At 41.7% G+C, this 9999-nt stretch overlaps 1 protein-coding gene across 1 annotated transcript; it reads left to right on the plus strand.

Moving 5' to 3' along the window:
• Positions 1-1873: 1873 nt before the first annotated feature.
• Positions 1874-6093, plus strand: MED10 (mediator complex subunit 10). Its single transcript, XM_031589189.2, has 4 exons — positions 1874-2040; positions 2148-2231; positions 3545-3647; positions 5266-6093. The coding sequence occupies exons 1-4, from the start codon at positions 1913-1915 to the stop codon at positions 5359-5361; spliced, it is 411 nt and encodes a 136-aa protein (XP_031445049.1). The 5' UTR covers positions 1874-1912; the 3' UTR covers positions 5362-6093.
• Positions 6094-9999: the final 3906 nt, after the last annotated feature.

Consider the following 9999-nt stretch of genomic DNA (forward strand, 5'->3'; position numbering starts at 1 on the left):
TAGGTACTGCTGATTTTGATGGTTCTCACTGTTGAACAGAAAAGGCTGCAAGTTGTAACTATGAATGTCTAAAATACATTCTATTTGTTGACTGAATATCATATCTGTATTAGTTTTTAATCCAAATATCCATTCAAATAACACAGTAAATCAAAGCATCAGATTCTTATCTGCTGTAACCTGACAGCAAACTCCATTTAACTCAGCAGTAGTGTCAGACACAAAGGGCTGACTTTTGATTCTAATTGACATTACTTCTCAGATTCAGGTGAAAACAGGCATACTGGAAATAAGCTATTGATAAAACATACTGTTATTGTGATGTGCCAGGGGAATTTAGACATGTCAAATAATCTTCCTGCAAGGAAAACCATAGCTGGTACTTTTAATAGAGACTGATATTTTGTCATTCTCCAGTAAAATCCATCATGCTTTTTATTACCAGGTGGACTTCTGTTACTTCTATTTCTTACACAGTTTAAAGAAACACATAATTTGGAGATCTTATACAGATGGGGAAGATAATGAGCCCTTCTCAGATAATCAGTCAATGACTCCTCCATTGCTTTTCATGTGTTACATCAAAACTTTTTCTTTCCACAGCTCAAAGAATGCTTAATTTCCACACAGAGCAAGATAGCCAGAGGAACTGAAAGGTCCCAGCACCAGGATGACTGAAATACCATGGTGAGAGTGGATTTGAGATTTGGATTTTAGTTTTATAGCAATGGAGAGGCTGTATTTTGGAAGCTGGGCAGAAAGGCTCTTCAAGGTCCAGATGCAGCTGTCATTGGGGAGACTGCAGCAGCAGTGACTGAGCAGGGAGCTTCCAGCCTGATCCCTTTGGAGGAGGTGCTGGTAATTTTATCATGTTGTGTGCACCCCATCCTGCTGTGTCTACCAACAAATTCCTGGAAATGCTACGCAGTTCTAAAAAAACAGCAAACAAAGCAGTGCTAAGGGCTGCAGAATGATCCGTATTGCCAAAGTCCAATTATCTGATGTTTATAAGAGGTGCTAAATATAATTTAGTATTGATTTACCTTTAGGGTAAAAAATACTTCTCATTATTTGCAGTTGTGTATTTGATAAATCTGCAGAGCCCAAAGCAAACACTGACTCGTGCAAATTAGCTTTTATAGATCTTATTTTTGTTCAGAACTCATTTTCCATCGGCTTTGAAGCTGGGGAGCAGAGCACTCAGCTTTCACAAAGAGGCAGCACCATTAAGGTGAGCCATCTGACAGGACACATCACCGAGCTGCAGGAGTGTCCCGTGGCTCTGATGAAATGATGCTAAATGCAATGGAGCTGTATTTGTGGAGCACACAAAATGTCATGCAGACCTCAGGAAGCACTTCTTTGCTATGCGGGTGACAGAGCAGTGGAACAGGTTGCCCAGAGAGGGTGTGGAGTCTTCTTCCCTGGAGATATTCAAAATCCGCCTGGATCTTTTCCTCTGCAACCCTGTGTAGGGAACCTGCTTTAGCAAGGGGTGGCCTTGATGATCTCCAGAAGTCCCTATAAACCCCTACAACCCTGTGATTGTGTGTATAGGGGCCAAGGCAGTGTATTAAAACATGCACGGAGCTCCAGGGCAGGCAAGCACAGAGCTTAATTACATGGTTAATTAGAAATGGACCAGGAACCCTGTACTGCCCCGCGATTTTGTACAACGTGAACAAACCAAGCGCACAGCGCGCCCACCACAGCGAGAGCAGGGCGGTGCGGGGGGCGCCGTACGGCAAGAGGGCGTGGCCTACGGACAAGAGGCGTGGCCTACGGATAACGGAGCGTGCTCTACGGATAGGGGCGTGGCTTGCGCCAGGGGGCGTGGCATACCCGCATTTTCCCCCCTCCCCCCCGCCACCTTCTGCGCATGCGCCGTGGCCCGGAAGCGTTGTGACCCGCTATGGCGATGGCGGAGAAGTTCGACTCGCTGGAGGAGCACCTGGAGAAGTTCGTGGAGAACATCCGGCAGCTCGGCATCATCGTTAGCGACTTCCAGCCCAGCAGCCAGGCCGGCCTCAACCAGAAACTGTGAGCCTCTTCCTGCTTTCGCGGCGTCTGTTGGCGGGAGTTCGGGCGGTGACGGGGAGCGAGGAGCGCCCGCTTTACGCTAAGCAGCTCCGCTTTTCTCCCTGCAGGAATTTCATGGTGACGGGCCTACAGGACATCGACAAGTGCCGGCAGCAGCTTCACGACATCAGCGTTCCCCTGGAAGTGTTTGAGTGAGTGGCTTCGCCCACGCTGGAGCTGCGTGTCTGCTGAGTTACCGCCGCGGTGCCAGCAGGCAGGGAGCGCTTCCTGCTTGTGGGAGGCGGAGGGCTGGCAGGAAGGGAAGGGAGGGCTCTGCGCTGCAGCTTTCACGTGAAAGGCGTGAACTAACTTAGCTGTTCTGTTGCAGGTCCTGGCGTTGTTGTTTTGCTATGATCCAGCGTGTTACTGCCAGCATTAGGCTTTCTCAGTTGGCCTTTCATAATGAATCTACCGTAATATCTGAAATCTTTCATTTACTTCTGTCTCTTCCGTCTGTGATGAAGTTTCCCTTAACTGAATGCTTAATGCAGCAAGGGAAAAATAGGCTTATGCTTGCTGGTGCAAGTGCTGGTACTGCTTTTACTATCATATGTAAATTGTTCCAAAAGTAGTGCTTCCTACTTATTTCCAATGGAGGAAAACAGTGCAATAACACTGTTTGATGAAGCAGATTCTCAGCTACAGAGCACTACTTTACACCAGGGTCACTGCCGTTAGCTATGTGTATTCACCAATGAGGAGGAGCCTGTGTGCCACACTTGTAAATGTCTGCACTGGTGGAGGTGACCCACCGTTGTCACTACTGGAACACACCACCTCACTGTGCTTACATCCATTGTCTGGTGTCCATCAGCGTTCAGCAAGTGTCACTGGATGCCAGCAGTGGGTGCACTTATTCCTGCATGGAGGAATTCCATGATACACCTTTTGTTTCATATGTACTATTTTGTCAGACTTGGTGTTGTCAGACTGCTCCTCTGCTGCCATCTGTCACGTGTCAACAAAATGAAATGCAGTATTGGTGGGAAGGTTCACTGGTTTACTGCCACACCACAAGCATCCTCCTCTGAAGCCATGTGCCAGCATGGTAAAATAAGAGGCATTACTTTTGGAGCATCCGTCGCATGTGTGCTCTCATCTTTGAATCACTGAGTGTCTTATTCCTATGTGCTGATTGCCTGCTATGTATTAACAAAGCTATTCTATGATTAATGCCCTTTTAGTTGCTTGGAGGGGAACCTTTCCCCTTGCTTTTACTTAGTGTCTGTGAGGAGATGGATGGTTACACCGTTGTTTGTTTCAATACGTTTTTCAGAAATCGAGGCACTGTGTAAACAAACATTTACCTTTACTGTGATAGCTGCTTCCTGAAGTTGTATTTCGAAAGTAACTCATCTCAGCTTTGGTATAGTATCAAGCAAGAGAGCAGGATGAATAATTCTGTTCCTTGGATAACTTTCTAGAGCTAATGTAATCACTTAGGTGCTATCTTTTGTATTTTCAGATACATAGATCAAGGTCGCAACCCTCAGCTTTACACTAAGGAGTGCCTGGAGAGAGCTTTGGCTAAGAATGAGCAAGTAAAAGGAAAAATTGACACAATGAAGGTAAAACCAAAAATAATGAAAGTACTAATATAACAATGCATCTGGCCAGTTATTTTCTGTAAACGTGCATGGTTTCACTTGCACAGTTATCAGATTTCCCTATTAGGTGATTTGTGTTAGGGATTGTTCTGCATCCCTGTATCTTAACAGGAATGCCATTACAACCTGTTCTGAATAGGAAACTTGTAGTTCACTCTATGGCTGGTGATACAGATGTTGCTATGTCTTATTTTTGACTGTGAATGTATATAACAGATCTCTTCACTGTTTGTGCTTTGATTACTACAGAGTACTTCACACTTACAGATTTGTAACAGTGATTTGTGTAAATCTAGAAATAGGCAAAGCAGGGGGGGTATATTTGTACAGTCTTGAATAGTTCTTCAGCTAGTAAAATGACAAACATGCTATATAAGAACAAGTTAATCCTTACTGAATGATTTAAATGTATGCTAGTATTTAGGGTTTTCTGTACTTGTATATACGGTATACCAGAATGCTCAGGTTCTTAGTGGATAGCTACTACTGAAAGAGAAAACCAGAGAAGTAGTTTATTGTGGCTTAAAGGGTTATTTGTGCTTCAGAAGAACATTCTTAAGCTGAATTCTAAAATTATGGAGGATGGGAGTTTGTGCTGCAGAATGTAAACTCATCAGTGTATGTTTTAAGCAATTTTTTTCCTTGTTATAAAGCTTGTTGCTCATAAAAGTTGTAGGAAGAATTATTCATCTCTAAACCAGGTGCCTGTACTTCTTGAAGGTGGAGCTATTTACGTATCAAATCAAGTGGACATGTCCTTTATCAGCTTTGCATTAAAAAATAACATCTAAACAAGTCTCCTTTACAATCAAGGATGTATGGACTGAAGCATCCAGTCCATAAACTTTTGAATGTTTATGGTTAGTTTTTAGGTATCTTAGTTGAGCTTCATGGATTTAATTCCCATCTGTCTTCCTGTTCATTCTGGGCCATCTTGGATTGGTAATGGGGGGGGAAAGAGGACTATATGCTTGTCTTGAATTTCAGTAATGTCACTTATTGTCTACTTCCTGCATCTCCTTGTGCTGTAAAGGGAAATAAAGCACATTTTTTCCATGCTAGGAGATAAGAAAGCAATTGCAATAGGGAGGGCTTCTTAGTTTTAAATTGTCTCAGGAGTTTCATGGAAAGCATCAGAAAGGAAAGTGGTGGTAAAAGTAAGGAGGAAAAAAGTATTTTGTAACTTAAGGCTCTGAGTCCAGAATATTTTCACTTCAAATTGTGTTATTCTTTAAACTATAACATGCAGTAGAAGCTGCTCAGAGATGCAGAAGTCAGATCCTAGGCAGATATCAATATGCTGGAATTTATCAGAGGTGTAAGTATTCTAGTATTTTAGTTTGCCTGATACTTTGCTAGCAGACTTCATTTTAGTGTTTTCTTTGAATTTTGTAAATGTCACTTGGTGTTTTTTTTTTTTTAATACCATTATCTTCAGTCACTGAAATGTAGAAATGTTGTACAAAAGATTTCTATTAATTGGATAATATTACTTAAGAAAACCTAAATCAATGATGCAGTTGGTATGCATGCATACATACATGTATATATGTGTACATATATATTTTTTTCTTTCCAGAAATTTAAAAGTCTATTAATTCAAGAACTAACAAAGGTGTTCCCGGAAGACATGGCAAAGTACAAAGCTATTCGAGGCGAGGATCCTCCTCCTTAGGTAAACCTTTGATAGCTCTAAATACGTCAATTCTATGAACTGACACCACTCTTAAGAAAAATGTTGACTGAAGTAACGGGGTATCCAAAAACTTCATTAACAACTCTACTAAAAATGGCAGTGATGGGATATAAAGGAGCTTGATGATTGCTCGTGGTTCTGGACTGAAAGTAATGCATCTTTCTGAAGACTTTCACTCCCGGATTGCAGTTGAAACTTCTTGTGATACTCTGTTCTTTCTTGAAAGATTTCAGAGATGTTTTGATAATTTGCAGACAATTGTATGATATTTCCCACAGAGTGTGGTTTTGAAGCAGGAGATCATGGTGGTTGTTGCTGTTTTGTTTTGTATTTTTTTGCATTCTAAAAAGCGTGCTCCAGGATTATGGGTTTCTGACAAATGCATTTATTCTACTTGATTGTTTTTCATTTGTAAACTTTTTTTTTATTACAGTACAAACAATTGACTCTTATTATCTTGCCAAATTCTGTTGAACAGGAGCCTGTCATGAGCTCTAGTTTGCATGTGTCATAATGAATTGCAGCCAAGAAAACCTTGAGATATTTGTTTTGTTCTATAAGCTGCAGTGCAGATGGCTGATATCGAAAGGGAGCACGTTCAGGGATTAGCTCCTCAGCACTGTTGATATTTTGTATAATATTTCATGTAGACCTTTGTTAAATTCTAATTAGTTTCTGTAAGCAGGTTGAAGAATAAAAAAAATTGTAAAAATGAAATTCTGCTGTTTCTTTTGTGTGCTACTCTTTAGAGAATGAATTGAAAGCTATGAAAAATTTGTTGGTATCAGTAATAGAAGTTAAATCTGCGCCAGAACTTGAATATGATGTAAGCTTGGCATTTTGGCTTCCATGGTTGGTTGGTGGGGATCTTTTGCTTTTTTCCTTGAATACTCTTCCTGATTACCAGGGCTGGAGGAATTCTTGAACAAAAGCATATGGTTTGCACCTACCACCTCTAAAGACAGTAAACTGAATACAAGGCCAAGGCAACGAAACTAAAACAAACAAAAAACCAAATAGGTAGGCTGTCCTTATTATTTGAATTCTATGTCTATAAACTACAGGGTAAAGTGCAGGACCTGGCACTTGGTCTTGTCAAAGCTCATACAATTGACTTTGTGAACCTGTGCTTGAGATGACAATGGATACTCTAGATACAATGCTGGAGGAAACAACAATGAAACATAATTTAGGAGAAAATCATTGTTGTCTGCTTTTCTCCTGCATAGCTGCATTTTTATGAAAAGACCCATAGGTTTTTGTTCTTTTCTGATGTCAGACGCAAGAGGAGACCACAGTTTTGTAATCTGGTTGGCTAAATCACTTGCCAAACTTTGGTCAAATGATTACTTTTACACAGAAGATGGGGCTGGTTGAGCTTCTATCTGACAGCCCTGTCCTCTTGCCTCCTTAAAAAAAAAAAAAAACACCAAACATGCAAACACACAAAACCTAGACAAAACCTCATCAACTTTCTAGAATCTCTTTTAGTAACAGGCATGACCTACACTCTTGCTGTGCTCTGAACGGTGCACCCTGCTCCTCTCTGAATGGTTTGCATACCTGTGCCACACTCTGTAATCTGAATGGAGACCTTGCTTTGGCCCCTTGGGATTTTCTTGACGGTAGACACAATTTGTTTCCAGGCTATTCTCTGAATGGCAGATATGACTTGATTTCTGCTTGTTCTCTGAATGTTGGCCCATGCTGTTGTCTCTTTGGTCACCATCATGTGTCTCATGTCATTCTCTGAATGATGTCCACATCTGTGCTGTATGGTGAATACCATTAGATATTTGTTGGAGCTCTATTTCACACAGTGACATGTAGTAAAGAAAACATCCCTTCATTTTCTGCGTACACAGGAAAAAAGTCAGTGCTTAGAAAAACACAAATTTTCACAACATTCTAGTGGTGTGTTTCAAACTGCAGATTTATAAGGTGAATCAGAAACATAAACACAGGCCAGAGGAGGAGCAGCTGTAGGAGCGAAGCTGCACGTTTCCACACCCATTCCTCAGGGAGACTGGAGATGCTCCATGTGGGTGTTTGGAAAACATGCCAGCTTGAAACTGAAAGATCTCTGAACTGATTGAGATGACAAAATGTTTCGGAGCAGCAGTGCACAAATAACAGTGAACCAGCAGGTAATGTTGTACCTGTGCTGACAGGTAGCTTTCTTGGTCTTCTTCTTCCCCCTATTCATTTTCTTAAAAGAAAAGCAGGAGAATACACTGACATAAAAACAAAACAAAACAAACAAACAAAAATCTGATGGTGAAATATAAGAAAAGTGCTTTGCTTTCCTGTCTGAATTTTCACCATTCTCAAAGCAATTTGTTAGCATGAGCTACGAGCACATAGACATGCAAAGAGTTCTTAAAAATTCACAGGAAGCAGCATTAGCCTGCAGAGCTGCTCAAATCAATTTCATTCTGGCTTTGTTAATTGTAATGCACTTTATCAAACGTGTTGAAGAGATTCTGAGGGTAGAAGCCCTCTGACCAAATCCCTCATCAGAGAGGGTGTGAATGGCTTACAAGAAAACAACTTTTGTTTGCTAAGCAAGATGACCCAGCAACCAATTGTCCAGAGCCACTTCATTTGCTTACCATGAGGATTACAGGTTGCAGTCAAGAAAGGCTAAGCACCAAAAAACCCCTGTGCGTTTGTTCCGCTTTCTGCTGAGCAGCGCTGGCTGCAGCTTTCTGAGCATCGTATCTCATTTACAAGGTGACCTCGCACACAAAACCTTTTAATTAGCCTGAACACTCAACCTGCTCCTCACGCCCGGCTGTCAGGCCTCTGCCTTATGCCGCCCCGCGTTGCCATGGCAGCGGCCGGCCCACCATGGGTGCTGCGGGCAGCGGGAGGAGCCGCAGCCGCAGCCGGGGGTCGGGGCTGGTGCGGGGCAGCCGCGTGCTTCGGAGCTGATCACCGGCTCTGTTCTGCTGCCGTTGCTCGCCTCCGCTAGCAGCCGGAATAAACCTTCCCTCATTACTATATCAACAAATCCCCGCGTAGACAGCACATGTTTAATCACCTTCCTTTCTCACGGAGCGATGTGCAGTGCCGCGTGAGGAGGCTGCCGTACAAAGGGGTGCGTGAGCGCTGTAAATCCATCTGCTGAGAGCTGCAGGAGAGCTGCAGGACCCCTCTGCTTTTCACTGGTCGATAATCAGCATTTGGCCCCTTGTACTGACGGTACAACCGAAAGCAGAACCGTTTATTACCATGAAGCATATGGTGTGTATTTACAGCGTGCTAAAAATCACAAAAGGTAAAAATGGACACTTAAACCTGAACGAGTATTCAGCTATTGCTGTATACTTAAATACTTCCCTCTCATATCCTGTGTCTTTGGTTATGCTGCTCATTTTTTTCCTTCATCTCGAGACTGTACAACAACCTTCACAATGCCTGCATACACTTTGCTGTATATTCCAGCACTACCAACTGGGAATGATTTTAATAAGTCACAATTCTGAAGAAAATAATAATAACAATAATAGCATTCCAGGATGATTCCAACAGCTTTTTTGGTGCTAGTTAACATCTATGTTGACCCACAATTCATTTTAGCTCATAAATCTCATAAGCATCAAACACGATGCCGTGCCTTCAGTGGAACACTGATTACTATAATAAATCTTTTTGTCATGTACTGACAACTACAGAGATAAAGATCCAATAAAGAAAGGAGGATTGGAGTCATAGACATCAGCTTCAGGACTGGTGACATTAAGGCATCTCAAGACAAGGGGAAAAACTGAGGAAAGAAGGGCATACGGGTTTGGTACATAAATTTGGATTAAATAATTCATATTTCTTAATTATGGTGTTATCAGACTACTGTACAGCCAAAAAGAAGAAGTACTATATCACTATAAAGTATATTTTGATTTCATCTAAATAATACATAGTAAGCTGTAATTCATTCCTTAAATTACAAAATTTATTTAATCTTGAAATGAATAACTATTATCTAGTTGCTTAGCAACTCAGACAATGCCAACATCCTTGGCCAGGTTGTATCTAGTTCCTTTTCTAAATTTCTGGAAGTATTTTTCATTTGCTTAAAGCTCTGTAACAGCTTCACTTAAGCTTTAAATCCAAGACTGTTCCCTTGCTTTTCTCTGCACAAGAGATTAGCCTTGCTTCCAGGAACGCAGTTCCATAGAATTGAAAGCTGTAGTTTATTTGATATAGTTCTTTGTCTCTTTCGTCTCAGAGAACCACTTATGGGAAGTGCAGTTGAATTCTGTTTTCAAGAATTTATCCATGAATGTTGATTTAAGATTTACATTGTCTTTATCCTGCATCAGACATATTAGGAAACGCCAGACACGAGGAGAGAAATTGCTGAACATAGCCTGATCTAGCTGTGAATGTCCCTGTTAATTGCAAGCGAGTTGGACTAGATGACCTTTAAAGGTCCCTTCCAACTCTAAGGATTCTATGATTCCTTAACAAATAACAGAGTGAGCAGCTGACAAACTTTGCAGAATAACACCATGAGAAATGGCTGGATTTCAGATTGTTACGAGGAGCTACGTGAGAGGAGGCCAGGGTCCACAGGTACATGGAAGGGAATAGCAGGGAGCTGCTGGGGAGAGC

Source organism: Phasianus colchicus, chromosome 3 (assembly GCF_987193195.1).
Source record: "Phasianus colchicus chromosome 3, bPhaCol1.hap1.1, whole genome shotgun sequence".
In the NCBI taxonomy this organism is placed as follows: domain Eukaryota; kingdom Metazoa; phylum Chordata; class Aves; order Galliformes; family Phasianidae; genus Phasianus; species Phasianus colchicus.

Coding starts and splice junctions, on each gene's coding strand:
- MED10 (XM_031589189.2), top strand. CDS start 1,913: ATGGCGATGGCGGAGAAGTTCGACTCGCTGGAGGAGCACCTGGAGAAG. Junction 2,041..2,147: donor GCCGGCCTCAACCAGAAACT/GTGAGCCTCTTC, acceptor TTCTCCCTGCAG/GAATTTCATGGTGACGGGCC. Junction 3,648..5,265: donor GAAAAATTGACACAATGAAG/GTAAAACCAAAA, acceptor TTTTCTTTCCAG/AAATTTAAAAGTCTATTAAT.